Below are 21,403 nucleotides of genomic sequence, written 5' to 3'. Positions count from 1 at the left end.
ATCAGATCTGCATTTCACACTCTCCATTGCAATTGTCATTTCATTTTTTGTATTTTTGTGCTTTAGTATTTCTATTTGATTCTTTTAAAAATTTTCTAGCTGCTTTCAAACTTCTCTTTTTATTCTTGTATTATTTTTTGAGTTTCCTTAAAATAAGTATTTTGAATCCTATGTATGGCAATTTGTAAGTCTTTATTTCCTTTGTGTCAATCACTGGAATATAATTGTTTTCTTTCATAGTATCACATTTCCATTTTTAAAGGTTTCTTAAAACTTTGCTTTATTGACCTTGCATTTGAAGAAGCAGTCACCTCATTTAGTCTTTACTGACTTTGTGTGAGAAATGCTTTTCCCAGTCAGCCAGTTTAGGGATTCTGGGGATGTCTCAGCTCTTTTCATTTGTGCTTTCTGGTCATTCTTGGTGGGAGGGGGGGAAGTTCTTAGGATTGTATGCCTCTTCCAAATTCCACAAAGCCTGGCCAGGGGCTGAGAGCTTGCAACCTGACTACTCTAGAACATTTTCCTGAAATGGTGAAGTTTATGTGTCTTTCTTTCAATCCCACAAATTTGTGCTGCTTGTTTGAATGGCACACATGGACTCACTCTATTTGGGGGCACTCTTGTGACATCTGCCTGGGAAAAGGGGAAAATGAAGCATGCTGGGTGCTTGAGATGCTTGTAGGCCAGTTGTGAGCCGTCTGTTTATGAGTGGGCTCCCTGATGGAGTTCTCAGAGTGGTCAGTAGGGTCCACAGCTTCTTTTTTCTGCTCCTAGCCTTTATCAACCTATTGGCTGTGCTGATCTCCTTAGTAATCTAGATTAGATGAGAAAGCAGTGGGCTTCAAGTGGCATCCTGCATGGGTGGGGGAGTCAGGAACTCATTTATTAAGCTCTTACTTTCTCTCATTATACTGACTATGTTGAAGGGAGTGAAAAAAAGTTAATGGAGAGGTGCTTGCTAGAGGCACAGTAGAGATTTTGTCTCAGCCACGGTTTGGCCTCACATGTCATTATAAATATTCCTTTGTATTTTTTTTTTTCCCCAAATGCCATTGCTTTGTATTTTCTTTTCTTCAGGATGAGCCAAGCTCTGGGATGGACCCCTGCTCTAAGCGGTACCTGTGGCAAACAATAATGAAGGAGGTTCAGGAAGGCTGTGCTGCAGTGCTGACCTCACACAGGTGAACTACCCCCTCTCATGTGGCCATTTTCTCAGCAAGACTAAGTAGAAATCTAAAGTTCAGAAGTGCAGTCAGGGCCAGGTGCAGTTCTACACACAGACATTTCTTCATCTTTACAACACTATAATGATGATATTGTTGTTATTCCTAATTGTATAGAATAAGAGACTGAAGCAGAGAGAGATTAAATAAGCAAAATTACACAACAATCAAGGGGCAAAGCTAGAATTAATCCTACTAATTTTTGTTCAAAGACTATACCTATGCCTAATGTATTGCTACCAAGGATGAGTACTAGACTTCCTTATTCAGGTCTTCCCAAAGGATCTTTGAAATCCTTTCTACCCAAGACCTCTCCAAGAAGGTAGAATTAGTTGATACAAAAACTTAACTGGTTACTGAATCTAGGCTAATATATATATATTTTTTTATCATAGAATTACTTTTGTAATTAGGTTTTAAAATCACTGGCTTCTTTAAATTTGTAATAGATTGTAATAGGCTACACAGCCATGCAAACATGTGGTAACAAATTTGTGGTATATGTATACCATGGAATACAATTCAGCTATAAAAATGAAGAAGACTTTATATCTTTTATGCTTACATGGATGGAGCTGACATGCATTCTTCTTAGTAAAGTATCACAAGAATGGAAAAATACATATCCAATGTACTCAATATTAATATGAAATCAATATATAAATAATTATATGTTCATATGAACAATAAAATACAAATATAATTTAGTATGGGGGCAGAGGGAAGAGTGAAAGGGGAGGGGTGAGGGGGAAGGATTATTGACAGAAGTAGGGAAAGCATTTGGTGGGATCTCACCTAATGGGCACAATGTGGGAATGTATACTATGCCCCCTGGGTGAGGGGTTCTTTTACAACTGGAACTTTACCTTAGAAGTGAGAACAATGTAATCTAAAAATTTGTACCCTAATATTAATTTGAAATTAAAAAATGTTTATGGAGAATGAGCAATATCATTTAGCTAATTAATATCCTGATGATGTAATGGAGATCAGACTTTCAAATTTAGACTTCTCTTTTCTATGCTTAAGTAAAGTAAACCATGAGTATAATATTAAAAACTTCCAAAGACCCGAGACTTTATCTTCCCTGCAAAATAACAAATTTAGCTTGCCAGGAGCATTTATGACCCATGGAGGAATGTCTCTCAGCAATTAGTAAATCATTAAGTCTGTGCTTGAGTTAGTAGCCTAGCCCTTGTTACTAGAAGGAAATATAAAGTCACCCTATCATTTAAAATGAGAGATTTCTGAGGTGATCTCAGGAGACTTTGATGGTGACTTACAGCCATTTCCATTAATGGCTTGACGATCCAAGCCTGTAAACCCAACCTATCATGAAGAAATAAACTATTAACAGACATCACACTTTGCTTCATCTCAAAGTAGATTTTTCTTTCTTAATTTTCTTATTAATTCTCTGATATCTCTTTTTTAACCTCTTACTCTTATTCACTGATAGCTTTGCCTATAAGGCCAAACATTTCAAAATTTTTATTGCCATAATAAACATCGATTTTTAAAATAATTTTTTAAAGTATAATTTACCTGCCATGTAATATAACTACTGAAAGTATGTTTTTTTTGTAAATCTATACACTTGTACAAATGTCACCATAAATGAGCTTTAGAACATTTCTATCATTCTCTAATTTTTCCCATCCTTGTTTTCAGTTGAACCCCCATCCAAACACCTAGCCTAGAAAAATATTGTTTTTTTCCTGCCCGTATAAGTTTTCTTTATATAGATATTTTATATTAATAGATCATGCAACAAGTAGTTTTTGTTGTCTGACTTCTTTATCATAATGTTTTGAACTCCATCTGCTGTAGAAAACAGCAGCAGTTCGCTCCTTTCATTGTTGAACAATATACCTTTGTATATCCCTAATATGGCTCCATTTTCTTTGTCCTTCATTGTGCTATTATTATCATACATACTATAATTTATATGCTATAAATTCAGTACAACATATTATAATCACTACTTTGTACAATCTTAAAATCTTTTAAAGAAGATAAGAAAATATATAATAAAATTATATTTTCAGAGTGTTATAGACTAACATATGTAATTGTCATTTCTGATGTTTATTTGTCCATGTGAAGAATTTGAGAACATTCTGGCCATTATTTACTCAAACTTTTTTTAGTTTGTTCTATCCTCTTTTTGGTCCATTCTTTGTTCAAACTCTGATGTTAGTGGACAAATCTATGAGTTTATGCTTATTTCTTCTTTTTTTTTTTTTTTTTTTTTTGGTTTTTTTTTTTGGCCAGGGCTGGGTTTGAACCCGCCACCTCCGGCATATGGGACCGGCGCCCTACCCCTTGAGCCACAGGCGCCGCCCTGCTTATTTCTTCTTAATCTTGTTTTTCTTTATTTTTGTATTGGGTAACTTTTACTGATTTATGTTCAAGTTCACTGATGCTTCTGCCATCTTGAATCTGATGGTGACCCCTCAGTGAATTTTTCATTTCTTTTATTATACTTTTTGCTTAAAGATTTTTTCTTTATTTTATAACTTGCATGCCCTTCTTCAGAATCTCCATTATCAAACTTTCCTTTAATTATTTCAACATATATTGCTTGACCATAGTTTTAATGGCTGTATTGAAAGTTTTTCTATTAAATCTAGCAAAAACAAATCTTTTTGTTTTTTTTACCTATGTCTTGTAATTTTTATTGAAAACTGAACATTTTATGCAAGTAAAATATTTACTTTTTAAAAATATTTATTTGTTCATTTTGTGTCTGCCTGGAATAAATCCTTGAAAGTTTTTCTCTTATAGTAAGTGGCTATTGATGATTCTGCTCAGTTTGTTTTTTCAAATTTGTTTCCATTTATTTAAGCCTGGCTGCCTAGAAGTCACCCCTATTTCTACAGAGGCTAGTTGCCAGCCAGTGACTGGGTAGAGGTTACGCTCAACACATCAGGGCAACAAGATTTTGTCTTCTGATGAGGAAGCTATGAGTGGACTATGGGAACATTCAAAGTTCAGGCCATTTCAGGCTGGCTCAGTTTTACTGGGGGTCTTTTGCATCTCTGCTGTGTGCGTGTGCGTAGCCCTGGGACAGCACGCACTGTGTGCTGGCCTGGCCTTCTTTCTCCTGTCTCTACTGCTTGTGACTGCTGCCTCAGTTACATGCCACAGCCACAAAGTTTCAGTCTAGTGGAGGCTGTCCAGATGGCTGTGCACCTCTACCCAGATGTTGCAATGTTGGCCTTTCATGTTTGCTTGGCTCTAGATAGTCACATATACCAACAATGTTACTGGGTCTGGGCATTGCCATTGGTCCTTGTTGAGTGCACTTCCTTTGGCTGTGTCTGAGAAGCTACCAGAGTTCATGCCTGCCCTTCCCTGCTAGCAGCTGTGTGTTGGGGGCAGTGGGGAGGGATGGGAGCAGTCCAAGACTGGAATGCCACAGACTGCCATGCTTCCTATCCTAAGCTTAGCAGTTTGTCAGCTGTAAATGCTGCTTAGATTTCTGTATTCCTTTGGCTGCTTTTCTGAATTCATAAATGGTTCTTTTTGTTAATTTTGTCCAGATTTATAGTTACTTTTGAGGGAAAGAATTTGCCAATTTCTTTTTTTTTTTACTTTTTTTAATTTATTTTTTTATTAAATCATAGCTGTGTACATTAGTATGATCATGGGGCACCATACACTTGGTTCATAGACCGTTTGACACATTTCCATCACACTAGTTAACATAGCTTTTGTGGCATTTTCTTAGTTATTTTGCTAAGACCTTTACATCTCACTTTTACTAGGATTCACCTATACCCTTGTAAGATGCACCGCAGGTGTAATCCCCATTAATCCCCCTCCCTCCACCGACCTCCCCCCTCCCTCCCCTCCCTTTCCCCCTTCTCCCTATTCTTAGGTTGTAACTGGGTTATAGCTTTCATGTGAAGGTCCTACATTAGTTTCATAGTAGGGCTGAATACATTGGGTACTTTTTCTTCCATTCTTGAGACACTTTACTAAGAAGAATATGTTCCAGCTCCATCCATGTAAACATGAAAGAGGTAAGTCCTGCCACTGCACTGATTCTTTTTTATTCTTTTATCTCTTTAACTTCAGGAAATAAAATTTTACATTAAAATGAATTGAGTTTGACCCATTTGCTTTATCATAATATGTATATGTTTTTGCTTACCATCATTATTTTGCTTTTCCAATTCTGGAAATTCCTCTATTCCTGTATTTATGTGGCTGGCATTTGTTTGCTGGCATGAGAATTTGAGTCTTCTTGTTCATGCAGAGGTGCTAAGATTGGGTAAAGTGGCATCACCATACAAATTTCTTTTGTTTCCCTTATATAATTATAGCAGACTGTTCTCAGAAAGATCACATATTGCTGCAGTTTCTCTTTTATATCCTCCTATCATTTGGCTTTACATTAAAGATGTATATTCATTTTCACAAATCTGTCCATAGTCATGCAATACAAAGATTTAAATTATTCACTGTTAATGAAGAGTAAGGCAGCTGATGAGGGATTCTGTGATTCTACAGCAGAAGCCTTTGGTTAAGAAGTCCTCAAATTGGGCATTTTGCTCCTATTTGAGTTTATATCTCATTGATTCGTCTGTTCTTTATCCCAGAGGATCTTGCTAAAGCATGGAGCAGGAAGCTGAGGGTAAGAACTCTGCAAAGTTTAATTACTATGAGGAATTTGAAACAGTCCAACCAAGAATAACTAAAACTATGAATCCAACATAGTGCTGGAGTGACTGCATAACCTACCCGTATTTATGGGCTAATCAAATTAGCCTCCCATAAAGGAAATTTGGTCTCCGTTTTTTGAGCAGAAAATGACCAGCGGCTGTTTTCATAGCACAATTCCTGGCTTTGCATATTTTTCTTGATGTGGAAGATCATCAAAGTATCTGTCTCTGTCAAACAGGCTGCGATTTCATCCCAAATATTTGGAGAATATCAGTTATAACTGCCAAGTCATTTAGTCTGAGTACTTACTTTCTATTGGTTGCTATTTGCACTTGTATTTGCCCTATGTTTAAGGAAGTGACTTCATAGTTTTCCTAATTTAAGTAACTATGGCTCACTCATTAAAACAATAAGACTTTTAAATTGAAATTAATTAAAGGAACATAGAGAAAGATACGTTTTCACAGATACTACATAAAGCATATTTGGAATGCTTATCACATGTATTCCTGAGACTTCATGTTAAGCTACAAAAGAACCTCAACGTATAGTAGCTAAGACTAAGACGTTTTTTTCTCTTACTTAATAATTCATCTTACTGGGCTGCGCTCCATCAGGCTGACCAAGGCCTTGGGTTCTTTCTGCCACGCCATCATTATGGTTGTCATGGTTGATGTTGACTCATCAGTATTATGTCCATTCCCCACTCAAGGAAAGTGGCCAAAAAACAAAATCTAGGTCAGTGGCTTGCCATATTTCAATTTGACCCAGAACTTGTACATTCTATTGACCTGACCTTGTTTTATGTCCACAAACACCTGCAAGGACGGTTGAGAAATACAATCTTGATCTAAATACACATACTAACCCAAATGCCTTAGGACTCTTCTTCAGTAAGATATGCTTTCTGTAGAGAATTTGGATAATGTGAAATTATAAAAGAAGGAAAGTGCACCATTCATTTCACTTTTCAGATATTGATAGGCATACTTTTTTGTGGCTTTTTTTCTTCCTTGGAAATTTTTTTCACATACCTGTGAAGTTCTCCTAATTTGCACTGTCACCTTATCATTCTATCTAATGACCTTTGTCCCATGCACTTAATTGACTTTAGAGGACCTGTTTTGATGGCTGACTGCCACAGGGATGTGCTCTCATTTATATGAGTATCGCGTTATCCTACCATAAAACATTTAGGTTTATCTGTTTCCAAATATTTACCTTTATAAATAAGTGCTTATATGTATTCAGGTTGGTTGCATTTCCTAGAGTAAGTTCCTAGAAAAGGAATTAGATCCAAGTTGGTTTCAAAAAAGCAACACCAATTTTTATTCTCAGCAGCAATATATGAGATAATGTATTTAGAATTACTAAGGAAATGACTTTGGGTATTTCTGGGTATTTTTTTTATCTCATAATTCATTGTTTTTATAGAAATAAAACACATTTTTCTCTGCAGCATACATGAAGTATTCCCATTGTGTTGGAATATAGTTTTAAAATTAATTGATTTGATGGTTTAGTTTATAATTTCTTGGTATGTTTATTAACCATGAACAGCTCTTTTAATGATCTCTACATGTTATTTGCCCTTTTTCTTCCTTGAATTTATGTAATTTTGTTTTTAAATTAATATGCGTGAATTATTTAAAGCATACCATCCCCTATCTATTATGTTTCTTGCAAAATTTTTCGATATAAGTTTGCTGAGATTTGCTTCACTTCTTAGAAGTGTGTAGATTTGTCTTCTCAAGTATATAAAAATATCTCCTTCAGAGCTCCTTCCACTGCTGCTCTACTCAGAAAGTATGTTCCCATCCTCAAATCACTTACATATCCAAGCTATTACTATCTTTTTGGGTGTTTTCCTACTTTGTTCTAATGTCATCTGCTTTGTCATTCTTTAGTGTATTATTTAATTTTAATTATTTTTGCTATGTCATAAATATTAATGTTTTCTGGGCAAGTCTTCTCTCAAGACTTTCTTTTAATATTTTTCTTTCTCTTACTAAGTGATTTTAAAGATATACTTTATAAATATTTGAAATTTTTCTTCAGGTGTAATACATTTAAACTTAAAATTTTTATTGACATTATGAATATTGACCATATCCATGTTATGATTGATATTTTTATATACTTATAATAATGTAATTATACATTATAAATCTTTCTAATATTATATTTTTACTTGAAATAGTATTAAATTATAATTGCATTTATAATTAATATTAAAATGTCATTTATAGTATTTTATATCAGATACTGTACTAAAATATAACTTATATTTATATTATTTACAATTAGTTTACTTATATGTTATAATTACACTTATAATAATATTATATTTTATATTTATACCAATATGATATTAATATTTTATATTTCACTAGTTTTTATAACAATTTTCCTATTTTAAAAATACCCATTCTTCGGCTTGGCACCTGTGGCTCAGACGGCTAAGGCACCAGCCAAATACACCTGAGCTGGTGGGTTTGAATCCAGCTTGGGCCCGCCAAACAACAATGATAGCTGCAACCAAAAAATAGCCAGGCATTGTGGTGGGTTCCTATAGTCCCAGCTACTTGGGAGATAGAGGCAGGAGAATCGCTTGACCCAAGAGTTGGAGGTTGCTGTGAGCTGTGATACCATAGCACTCTACCCAGGATGATAGCTTGAGGCTCTGTCTCAAAAAAAAAAAAAAAAAAATATATATATATATATATACACACATATATATATCCATTCTTTTTTTTTTTCAGGCTATCTTACATTAAGTCAACATTTTATTTGCATCTATTAGTAAAACTTCTTTGTTACTTTTTATAAGATATTCATAGTATTTTCTTAAGATCATTCTTATTTACTTCATACTTTTATACTATTGCTAAGTGATTCTCTCCTATATATTTTATACATAATCTTCCTGATAGATGGGAAAGCTAAATTTTTAACTGTGTAATTGGCTACCTAAATAAAATCCTATCAATTTTTAAAGATTTTAATTTGCTTTACATGATATCTATATAAAAAGATTAAATAATTTGCCCTATTAGTGGTTTTACCTACTTTTCATTTGTAAAACTTTGTTTTTACCAGTGAAAAATCTTTAGGATGTGACTCTTTTTACAGATTCCTTTTTCTTTCCTCCCAGCATGGAAGAGTGTGAGGCTCTCTGCACACGACTGGCCATCATGGTCGACGGCAGCTTCAGGTGTCTTGGTTCTCCTCAGCACCTTAAAAATAGGTTTGTCGAATTTCTCTTTTTGCTTAAATACTTGCTATCAAATCAATAGTATGATGCATTGTGATGACTGGGGATCCTTTAGAGGCAGTGTGGTCCAATTACCTCCCAGGACACACCAGGAGAAGGCCCCAAGAAGGTAGGGGGTGAGTTTCAAATACCACAGGGAGTAGGGCGAGGATGCAGCAGTGCCCAAAACACAGAGTCCAGGGCTTCCCCTGCAGCATTTGGCTTTTTCTTCCCAGGAGGAAATTGTACCCACATGGTAGTAACACTGGGCAAGGGTCAGAATATGATTGCAGGAGCAAAGGAACATTATGCACAAAATGTTACATAAAAAGTTGTACCAATATAGCCCTCAGTGAATCAGTTCATCCATAGTGAATCGGAGTTCCTGCTTTATATTACCAAACACTATACTTTTTATTTAAAAAATATGTATCAATTTAAGAGAGCAAGAGAGAATTGTGGGTGCTTTTCATTTGGACTAATGAAACACTAGACGTTGTTTTCCTGTGCTCATGAATCCCTTAGATTTCTTCTTGTTAATTACCTCTTTGTGTTTTTTTTCCATTTACTTTTTGATATCTTTTTTTTATCGATTTCTATGAATACTTTTGTATCTTGGTACTATGTATCACGTTTTTTACTTAGAGTTGCCTAAATGATTTTCTGATTTCTTTTTAATTTGTTGTTCAAGCTGTTACTTTTTATAGAGAGTAATTTATTAATTTACATTGATAAATGTCCCTTTTTGTTTTCATTTATTCAATGTTTTTAAGATTAGAATTCTGAAGCGAAATTTGATAAATTGTCACACATGAAGTTTATATTTTCTTATTTCTTGGAGGAAATAGCTAATGTTCTGGATTGAGACAATATATTAGGAGGTGAACATCCATTTTCTAATCAATGCCTAGCGTGAAGCACTGTGGCTGGCCATCCTCACTGTAGCTTGCTGCTTAGGGTCAATCACTTGTCAGATGCACCTGCTGAAAACTATTCTTAGCATGTACTCTGCTTACCTTTAATGAGCATCATCAAAAGAAAAATAATACTTCACGCTCTCTAACCTTTATGAATGCCTACATAAAGTTTTATAGCCCATTCCTGATTGTTGGGTGATCTATGTCAGATTTGCGTTCACTAAAGTTGGCCTCAGAAACCAGCTGGATAAAGCACCTGACAGCTTTTCTCTGGGTGGCAGGCTCTGCTCACTTATCAGTCTGCCCACTTCTGAGTTTCTGCCAAGGTGCTATATATAGGGTTGAGAATGGACCATTTGTGGATATAAACTCCAGAACCATATTAAGCAATAAAACGCTTGTAGGTACTTCACTGAAACATTGAACTTAATACAAATTTTAAAATAATGTGTAAAGTTTGTATTCTTCTGCGACAAATAAACCTATAATAATAAACATCTGATTAGGTATATTTCCATAATATTGAGATCAAGAATGAAGAATGAAATAGGCTGTGACATTTCATTTATGTCACATATCTCCATTATGTTGGAGATTTCATAATTGTGGGTGTCCATACACCAATGCCGGTTTCTCTCCCTGTGACATAATGGCAGTGGCATGGATAAGGTGGCCTGTGACAAGACCCCTTCCTTCTCTTCTCCTCCCCTTTCTTTCCATGGACACTCACCATGTGCCCATGGTCCTTAAACACACTTGACCTGGAGGCACCAAAGCACACAGAAAACGTACTTTTGCCTCACACATTGTTGTCCCACAATCACATGTGACAATCTTGTTACAAGAGCCAAAAGGAGATTACCCGCTGGGTGCCCTGATGACATCGCCATGGGACATGACCTTTAGTGGTGACTCTGGATGTTTGGTTTGGACTGATTTTGGGGGGAGGTCCCTGAGTGTGTGGGCATCTGCTGGGCTCCTGGAGATGGCGACAATGGAGCATAGCCTGGCCCTCCATTGTACCCATCACACAACCTCTCTGTCCCATGTCCTTAGCTTTCACATGGGTCCTCATGAGCACTAAACGAGGGTGAAAGCACATAGGAAAGATGCAGCACAGCTCACACCTTAGTGCTTGCTACCATAATTACTGCATGTGATCACTCCAGTGCATCCATTCCACCGGGACTTTGCTGGGGCAGGGAGAGCAGGGAGGGAACAGGTCAGTGAGGAGGTCTGGGCAATGGTCCTTGTGAGAGCTGACCCTGTGGAAATGCACACTAACAAGCTATGAGCTTGAGTAAGAGTGCTGAGGGCTTCAGCCACTGTGGGGTGGCACTGTCTTTCCTCACCACACTGCTGGTAGTTTAGATGATCCCATGAACCTGGTGCCCAGTTCCGTTGTACTTTTATGCCCTCCTGTGTGTGCTCATTTGATCTCCTTTGCTGGGCCCTACATGCAGCTGCAGGTACTCCCCCCTCTTGCAAAGAGGCTGCCTCCCTTTCCCGTGCTCCTACGGCACATGACGTCCCCACAGTGGGCTGCATGCTGGTTCCTGCCCCCTCCTTACCCACTGTTTTAAAATGTACTACATTAATAGAAAAGGTAATATTTCTTTTCTTAGGGTTCCACAATTTCCTTTGTAGCGATCCTTCACCTCCTTTGTTAGCTATGTTCCTAAGTATTTAATTTTCTTTGAAGTTACTGTGAAGGGTGCCGTGTCCTTGATTTGCTTCCCAACTTGGTTGTTATTGGCATTTACATAAGCTAGTGATTTGTGGGCATTGATTTTATGCCATGAGACATTACTGGTCACTTCCAGGCATCTTGTTATTAAGTCTTTGGGGTCTTCTAAGTACAAGATCATATCATCAGAAATGAGCAAACATTTGACCTCCGCTGCCTCCATGTGGATGCCCTTTTTTTCCCTCTCTTACCTGATTGCCTTGGCTATAACATCCAGAACTGTGTTGAATAGTTGTGGTGATAGTGGAAATCCTTGTCTGGTTCCAGTTCTAAGTGGAAAAGCTTTCAATTTTATTCGATTAAGTATGATAATAGCTGTGGATAATATCTGATAGATGGCTTCATCAGTTTAAGAAATGTGCTGTCTACCTATATTCTTAAGTATTCTTGTTAGAAATAATGCTGCATTTTATCAAAAGCTTTTTTGCATCTATTGAGAGGATTATATGGTCTTTGTTTTTGCTTCCATTGATATGGTGAATTACATTTATGAATTTGCATATGTTAAAACAGCCTTGTATCCCTGAGATGAAGCCTACTCGATCATGATGTATACTTTTAAAAATGTGTACCTATAATCTATTTGCTAGGATTTCATTAAGTATTTCTGAATTGATATTCACTAGTGAAATTGGTTTTAATTCTCCTTGTTAGTTGGGTCCTTTCCTGGTTTTGGTATCAGAGTAATGTTTGCTTCATAGAACATGTTAGGGAAGATTCCTTCCTTCTCAATGTTTTGTAATAATTTCTGCAGTCTGCGAATAAGCTCTTCTTTGAAGGTTTCTTAGAACTCTGATGTGAGGCCATCTTGTCCAGGGCTTCTTTGTGTTCTTTTTTATTGTTTCTTCAATTTCAGTGCTTGGTATTGGTCTGTTGAAGAGATCTATTCTATTTTTTTTCTGGTTAGATCTCAAGAGATGGTGCAATTACAGGTATTGGTCCATTTCCTCCACATTGTCAAATTTCTGGGCACAGATTTTTTATAGAAGTCAGAGATAATCTCTTGTATCTCTCTTCCATTTTTCATTTGTAATTGAGGTTATTAAAAATCTTACTTTTCTATTTTTAGTTAATATGGCCAAAAGTTTATTGATTTTGTTTCTCTTTTAAAAGAATCAAATTCTTATTTCTATAATTTTCTGAATGACTCTTTGGTTTTCAATTTCATTTATTTCTGATTTAATTTTGTTTATCTCTTTTCTGCTAGGCTTGGGATTGGACTGCTGTTCCTTTCCATTTCCTTGAGATAATTCATTAAGTTAGGTGATGGGTTCTCTTTCTATTTTTTGGATGTAGGCATCTAATGTGATAAATTTACCTCTTAGGAATGCTTTTGCAAGATCCCATAGGTTTGGGTAACTTGTGGCGTCATTGTTGTTATGTTCAAGTATTTTAATAATTTCCTCCTTTATCTCTTCCTTCACCCAACTGTCATCAGCATAAGGTTGTATAGTTTCCATGCCTTTGCGTAGGGATGAAAATTTTTCTTAGTGTTGAGTCCCACCTTTATTGCTTTGTGAAAGATATAAAGAAAAAACAAACAAACGCATACATTGGGGAAAAGAATCCCTTTTCAACAAGTGGTGCTGGGAGAACTTGTTAACCATGTGAAAAAGACTGAAACTAGACCCACACCTTTTACCACTTATAAAAAATGACTGAAGATGGACAAGAGATTTAAATATAAGAACATTAAATGATAAAAATCATAGAAGAAAGCCTAGGAAAAACTTTTAATGATGTTTTTCCATGGAATGATTTTATGAAGAAAACTTCATTGGCAATTGCAACAGCAACAAAAATCAACAAATGGGACTTAATTAAGCTGACAACCTTTTGTACAGCTAAGGACACAATAATTGAAGCAATAACACAACTTTCAGAAGGGGAAAAGATGTTTGCATGTTACAAATCTGACAAAGGGTAACTAGAATTTACAGAGAGCTCAAATTAATCAACAGAAAAAGAGCAAACAATCCCATCTATCACTGGGCAAGAGACATGAAAAGAATAGCTAACAAATATATGCAAAAATGCTCATCCTCCCTAAGCATCAGAGAAATTCAAATCAAACCACCTGAGATGTTACCTAACCCCAGGAAGATTACCTCACATCATGAAGTCCCAAAGTTGCAGATGTTGGTGCAAATGTGGAAAGAAGGAAATACTTTCACGCAGCTGGTAGGACTGCCAACTAATATAACCTCTTTAGAAAGAAGTGTGAAGAATCCTGAAAGATTTCAAAGTAGACCTTTCATTTGATGCCACAATCCCATATCTACCCAGAAGAAAAAGAAATCATTCTATGGTAAAGACATTTGCACTAGATTGTTTAACTGCAGCTCAATTTACAATCACCAAGATGTGGAAACACCCTAAATGCCCATCAACTCAGGAAAAATTAACAAACGGTAGTATATGTATACCATGAAACACTATTTAGCCATAAAAATGATAGAGATTTTACATATTTTTTATTCATCTGGATGGAGGTGAAACATATTCTTTGTTAAGTATCCCAAGAATGCGAACTCATTTCAATTCAAGTTGGGGGGAGGAAGAATGAGAAAAGGGAGAGATGGGAGGGGATGGATGTGGTATCACCTAAGGGGCACAATGTAAGGGTTATGGCATGCCTTTTGGGTGTGGGGCACAACTACAACTTAGACTTTACCTAACAAATGCAATGTTGTAACCTAATTGTTTGTACCCTCATATTAATCTGAAATTAAAAAAAAAAAAAACAAAGAAAAGCTGAAATATAGTAAGGGTAAAAGAGGAGGTGCTTAGGATGCAAGCTCTAGGTTGACTCATTTCTTTTTGAACAATACATTTATGGGCAAGTTATTTACTAACTTTAGGAACTGGCTTGCTTTGGGAGGGACAGTCTCTCTAGAGTCAGTAAATTCCCTTTGAGAGCATCAGATTACAGGAAATAAAGGAAATGGCCAATACCATCACTTTTCAGGATTCATTGAGGCTGAGCAGAAGTATGGTGTTGAGCTCATTGTGTTCCCCTTACCTGGAGGAACTAGACTTGCCCACCTTGCAGAGAAAGGCCCTGGAATGACTTCATGTTTTAGAGGCTCCAGAGTTCATGTGGGAAGAGTCCCTGCCTCCCCTTTCACCCTCAGTCCTGCTCCAGTGTTTAAGACTGGGAGCCAGAAGACCTGACGTAACCCAGGGACTGCAGGTCATGGCCACTCAGATGTTCTTCCCTGCTCCTCTGAGCACATTCCTCCATCCTGTCCTGGGGCCTTTTATCCTGTGCACACCTTGCTTGGAACATCTCCTCCACTGGCTGCACATCCAGGACCATCCTTTCTTTTTCCCTGAGACGTCTCTGGCCTTTCTAGTGCTTGGCACTTACTTCTTTTTGCTCATGTTTTCTCTTCATAGCGAAAACCTTTTTCTCTTCTTTGGCATAAATCTGCATGCTGTCTGCCAAGTGATCTGTCTGTGCAGTGTTTAATTTTTGCAAAACTTCCCCTCTGCAGTTTGATGTTATTCTCTGGAGAGCACTGGCTTTGTCTTTTCCCAGTCCTGGCCTGGCCATGTATTCCTTCATCCTTGTGATTTCAGAGATACTATCTGAGGGCAATTACAAGCCATCCTACAGCCCATGGCCTGCAAAAATTCTAGTGAACCATGCCAAAGAGGACATATATAGTCCTGAAATGTTGGATTTGGTTCTCCAGGAGGGTTAATGTTGCCAGACTTTAAACTTATTATTGACTAAATTTATTGTCCTACAATAGTCTCAAGTTCTAGACCTTCTTGTTATAGTGTCTTTAAGTATTTTTGGTGATACTCCTAAGTAAACGATGATTTCAACTTTCAAGTTGGTATTTTGATATGTATTTATTGGCACATAATAATTATACATATTTATGAGGTATATATGATATTTTGATACATACAATGTGTGATGATCAAATTAGTTTTTTAGGATACCTGTTACTTCAAACATTTATCATTTTGTTGTGTTGGGAATAAATTCTTGTTAAGTATAGTTCCCCTATTGTACCCTTGAATATTAAACATTCCTTCTAACTGTATCCATTAACCCATCTTTCCCCTCTACCTTTTCAACATCTGGTAACCACCATTCTACTCCATAGAGATCAACATATGAATGAGAAAAAGAAATATTTGTCTTTCTTTCTTCCTTCCTTCCTTCCTTCCTTCCTTTCTTTCTTTCTTTCGTGTGTGTTTTTCGAGACAGAATCTCACGCAATTTCCCTGGGAGGAGTACCCAGGAATCATAGCTCACAGCAACCTCAAACTCTTGAGCTTAAGCAATCCTCTTGCCTCAGGCTCCTGAGGATTTGGGACTACATGTGTTCACCACAATGCCCAGGTAGTTTACCTATTTTTAGTAGAGACAAGGTCTCACTGGTACTGAGGCTGGTTTCAAACTCCTGAGCTCAAGCAGTCCACCCAACTTGGCCTCCCAGAGTCCTGGGATAACAAGCATGAGCCACCATGCTTGGCCTTCTACTTGTCTTTCTGCGAGCAAAAGAGTAATAGAGGGCAGTGCCTGTGGCTCAAAGGAGTAGGGCACTGGCCCCATATGCTGGAGGTGGCTGGTTGGCTGGTTCATACGCAGGCCTGGCCAAAAACTGCAAAAAAAAAAAAAAAAAAGTAATAGATGCAGGTGAGGATGTGGTGAAAGGGGAACACCATTACACTGCTGGTGGGAGTGTACATTAGCAGAGTCACTTGGAAAACGGTATGGAGCTTCCTCGAAAAACTAAAATTAGAACTACCATATGACCCAGCAATCTCTGGGTATATGTCTAAGGGAAATGAAACCAGTCAGTACACTGAAGAGATATCTGCCCTTCCATGTTCACTGTAACCAAGATACAGAACCAACCTGAATATCCATCAGTGGGTGAATGGATAAAGAAATGTGGTCTGCATATGCAATAGAATGCTATTCAGCTTTATGAAAGAATGAAGCCCTCTCATTTGCAGCAACAGGAATGGATCTGAAGGTCATCATGTTAAGTGAAATGAGCCAACATAATCTTACTTAAACTGTCGTTTATGTTCGTAAACTAAGAACCAATTAAGTTCGCGTTTAAGAATCACGCCCATACTTTCTTACTTCTCCAAAAGAAGCTGTTAGTTGGACTTACCTAAAGAGATTCCAGCTTGGGATCTCATCCTGCTTGTTTTGCCTTTAGCCAGCACCAACTGACCCCAGTTTTGAATTTAGTGCAGATGGGAATATTTGTTCAAAATTGGTAGCTGATTTTTCCAGAGGGCAGAGAGGATCTCGAGCAGGCATCCTCAAACTGCAGCCTGCGGGCCACATGCAGCTGTGTGAATTGTATTTGTTCCTGTTTTGTTTTTTACTTCAAAATAAGATATGTGCAGTGTGCATAGGAATTTGCTCATAGTTTTTTTTTTTTTAAACTATAGTCCGGCCCTCCAACAGTCTGAGGGACAGTGAGTTGGCCCCCTGTTTAAAAAGTTTGAGGATGCCTGATCTAGAGATTCAGGGGCCCATCCTCACAGGGAGGAAGTAGAATTATTTTCATACCCATGACCATCTTGACCTCATCCCGGTGTCTCCTCTCTCCCACCCTGGGACCTTCTGGCCTCTGTGTCAAACTGACGAAGTCACTGAGTCCCTCATTGCTGCTACTCTAGCCTTGCTAAGCTTGTGAGGTCTTAATAGAATGCTCCTCAGATGCATGCTCCAACTGCTCTTCCTTCTTTGGCATTACCAAAACATACTCTTACAGGATTACTATTACTGTTGATGTTGTTATTATCTGATCTTTCTGGAGAACTTATTCCTACCAAATCCCTTCTCTCCTCAGTTTTTCCAGGCTGGTCCAGTTTACAGCAGGCTGCACCCATGTCTTGTTTTCCTCTTGGAACAGAAGGGGTTAGAATGCTGTGGACGATCTTCCTTCAAGCTCAAGAAACCCCAGAAAATTCCTTTCTCTCTTTTTGGTCTCTGGCAGAGGAAAAATTACATCTTATGAAATTTGTAGAGTGTGTCCATAACCTACAATCCCAGACGACCTCTCAGCAAATATCCCCTTTCCCTTATTGTTCTCGTCCTGATCTCTTTTCTGGTTGCCATTTATGAAACATATATTGTCTTCCCTACTGTCTTGAATACAGGATATAGATTATCTTGTATGGTAGGTAATAGTATTAAGAACTAACACTTAAATAGTGCTTACGATAGGCCAACTCTAAGCACTTTGTACATATTAACCAATTTATCCTTCAGGACAATGCTGTGAAGTAGTTGATTATTATCCCGATTTTATAGGCGTAGAAAATGAGACGTCCAAAGGCTGAGCACCTCTCCAGAGTTACCGGCTAATAACTGAAGACCTCAGACTCTGGTTCCACTTTGCTCTATAATGTATATCCTTGTGATTATCCTCATGTAGCAAATGGAGGTGGTGAGCCTGGTGCTGTGGTGGAGGTTGGGGTCAGCTATGGCCAGTCTGACTCCAGATCCCACAGGCCTGACCACCAGATGTTGCTCCTCTTTCCTGCTGGAGCACCTCCCAGAGCCGGGTGTGTGGACACACGCACGCTCTTGCTGAATCTTTAATTGCATCTGCTCCTGCAACTCTGCCTTGTTTACCTTTCTTCTATCAAACTTTCAATATCTCTTCATTGTTTGTAAGATCTCGTCACACCATCATCCCATTACATCACATCTGATTTCCCAAGCAGAGAGATGTCAGCCATCAGCTAGGTCCTAGGCAGGATCTCACGAAGTTTTTATTTCTTCTTCTTTTTTTCTTTCTTTGTGTTTATAGCTGAGAAAAAAATTGTCTCTTTATCAAGTTCTTTTCTTCTACCTGTTTGATAATAACATGATCCTTTTTCCTTCTGAGACCTGCCTCCAATGGTTTCCTTCTTTCTCTTTTATGTCTTTGATCTTTTCTTCTACATTACTTAAGGGCTATGACTCATCTATTGTAACAGAACATCATCAAATTAACCTAAGCATATTTGTTATCTTAACCATGTTCATTTTTACATGTAATAAGAAGTCAGAGGTCACTGGCATTTGTTCAGAGGTTCTAGGACTGACAATTTGCTTGGTCCCCAAATGGCTGCTATAGCTCCACCCAAAGTATTTATGTTCCAGACAACAAATAAGAGGAGCAGAGACCCAAAGAGCACATAGCAAATGTCTGTCCCCTCTTCAATTAGTTTTCTGATAAAGTCCCACCCAGAACCTCATGCTATGTTTTGCTGTTTACCCTATTGACTAAGAAGTTTAAGAAATGTAGACTTTTAGCTGGCACTTTCCACTTTAAAAAGCTCGGCTTCTGCTACTAAGGAAGGCAGCGGACGTGAGTGTTGGTTGGATGCATGCAGTCTGGCTCATTCCGTTGATAAGATTTTTTCCTCAGTTGAGGATAAATCATTAGATTGAGCTGTGGAGCTGTAGGGACTCTTGGGCTTCTAATTCAAGACTGTCACATGATGTGGAAAAGCCCTATATGTAATAAAGATTAATAAGTTTATGTGTGAGCACATGATTGTGTGAGACAGAGAAATAGAGAGAAGGGCTGGAATGACGTGGCATTCATCTAACAGGCAGGCATGGCTAAAATCCTTTGGGGGCAATGATATTTTTTGGTGGGGGGAATTGATATTTTACCCTGGGCACTTAGAGATGCATCCTCAAATTCCCTCAATGTGTCATAAATTGAGCCCAAGTTGAAAGGCCTGGCAGGTGTCTTTTTTCCATGCAGGCTGTGGCACATTCATAACCCACCTGGAGAGAACCAGGAGCAGCCATGCACAGCACCTGTGTGCTTGTTGCCTCCTTTGGAGCTAAGTCACACAGGCGGCTTAAGTCTGAGTGGTAAAAACACTCCTCTCAAGGAGGGAAAATAAAACATGCTTCTGGAGCACAGAGTACACAATTTGAAAAACACCAGGCCAGTCTCTGATTGGAGTGAAAGGAAAGATAAAGGCTGTTTATTTGTGAAAAAAAAAAAAAATGCATTTAAAGAACATCTTACATTTATGAGAATTTTTTTTTTTTTTTTTTTTTTTTTGGCCGGGGCTGGGTTTGAACCCGCCACCTCCGGCATATGGGACCGGCGCCCTACCCGCTGAGCCACAGGCGCCGCCCAGAATTTTTTTTAATTCTAAAATATGAAAACTTTGGAAATCAAGAATAAAATGGCATAGACTTCAAAAGAGACTATCATATGGTATCTAGCTATGATGTTATGTAGCTATTTAAAATATAAAGAATAGAGAGTTTTTTGTGGATTTTTTTTCCTAAAAAAATGGAAGGAGGCCCAATGATGTTTGAGCTCTCAAGCTATCAAATATCTGAGTAGCTGAAAATTAATATCACCTATGTGACACCATAGGCTTCAGTGTGTGGCAACTTTAATTTAATATTTCTATATAATGTTACTATAAATAGCTAGGATTGAGATTACATCACCAAATAATAAACTAGCTCATTATGAAATAGGCAATCCAATATGTTTATGGCATTTTCAGAAATGAAGAAGGGAATTTGTACATGGGCTCATAAAATGATTTCTGCCATGATGTGGAACTATGGAATGATGTGCTACTGAATTATATTTTTGTTTTCCTTTAGCTCTAAGCATAACATAATTCACCTAATTCACCTGCCACCACTCTCCACTGAATTAATCCCATTACTAGAAATGGTTTTATTAAAATAGCAAAGTTAACTCAGCTCCATATTCTAGCCCGTTCTCACCCCAACTAGTATGTATAATCGGTCGTCTTATTTGTTTTCACAACATCATGTTGCATGGACGTAACATTGTCCTGACATAATTACCTGAGAAGAATTTCCAATTCTCAGGCCCTTCTTATGCTGGACCCTTTGGTTAGATGCCTCTGGTCTTGGAAATTCCAGTCATGAGTGATGTTGCCGAGAGTTGTCACTTTGCCAAAAGAGAATACCCTGCATTCATTTTCCATTATTTTATGTTAAAAAAAAATCTCCTCCCAATTAAGATGGGAAATGTAAATGCTAGAGACTTTTTTTTTTTTTTTGAGACAGAGTTTCACTCTGTCACTCTGGGTAGAGTGCCAAGGCTCATAGCTCATAGCTATCTCAAAGTCTTAGGCTCAAGTGATCCTTCTGCTTCAGGCCTCCAGTAGCTGGGACTATAGGTGCCCACCACAACCCCTGGCTAGTTTTTCTATTTTTAGTAGAGTCAGGGTCTCGCTCTTGCTCAGCCTGGTCTCAAACTCCTGAGCTCAAGCAATCTACCGGCCTCAGCCTCCCAGAGTGCTAGGATTACTCTGCACCCAGCCTGATGGAGACATTTTTAGACAGAAGAAATTTTTTTATTGGGGACTTGCATCAGGTTCCTATTCACTCACTCGCATTTGTTGAGTAACCTGCTCATTAGATGAAGAAGATGTGATTCCTGACCCCTGTAAACCCAGCGTGGTGTCAGAGACAAACACATAGGGACGAAGGCAACACAGTGTTATAATTGCTCTACGAGACTAGTGAAGAAAAAAATACTGTTTGATGCAACTCAGTTTAAATCAGCAAATGTTACTGAATGTGCACTTAGTGCCAGGGCCT

At 37.8% G+C, this 21,403-nt stretch overlaps 1 protein-coding gene across 1 annotated transcript in view; it reads left to right on the top strand.

Moving 5' to 3' along the window:
• Positions 1-21,403, top strand: part of ABCA13 (ATP binding cassette subfamily A member 13) — a 578,079-nt gene that overhangs the window by 536,193 nt on the left and 20,483 nt on the right. The window contains exons 58-59 of the mRNA XM_053553839.1: positions 1,078-1,181; positions 9,049-9,141. Of these exons, the coding sequence (XP_053409814.1) occupies positions 1,078-1,181; positions 9,049-9,141 (197 nt within the window). The remainder of the gene's footprint in view (positions 1-1,077; positions 1,182-9,048; positions 9,142-21,403) is intronic.

This window comes from Nycticebus coucang, chromosome 11, assembly GCF_027406575.1.
Source record: "Nycticebus coucang isolate mNycCou1 chromosome 11, mNycCou1.pri, whole genome shotgun sequence".
NCBI lineage: Eukaryota > Metazoa > Chordata > Mammalia > Primates > Lorisidae > Nycticebus > Nycticebus coucang.
This window is presented reverse-complemented; position numbering and strand designations above follow the sequence as displayed.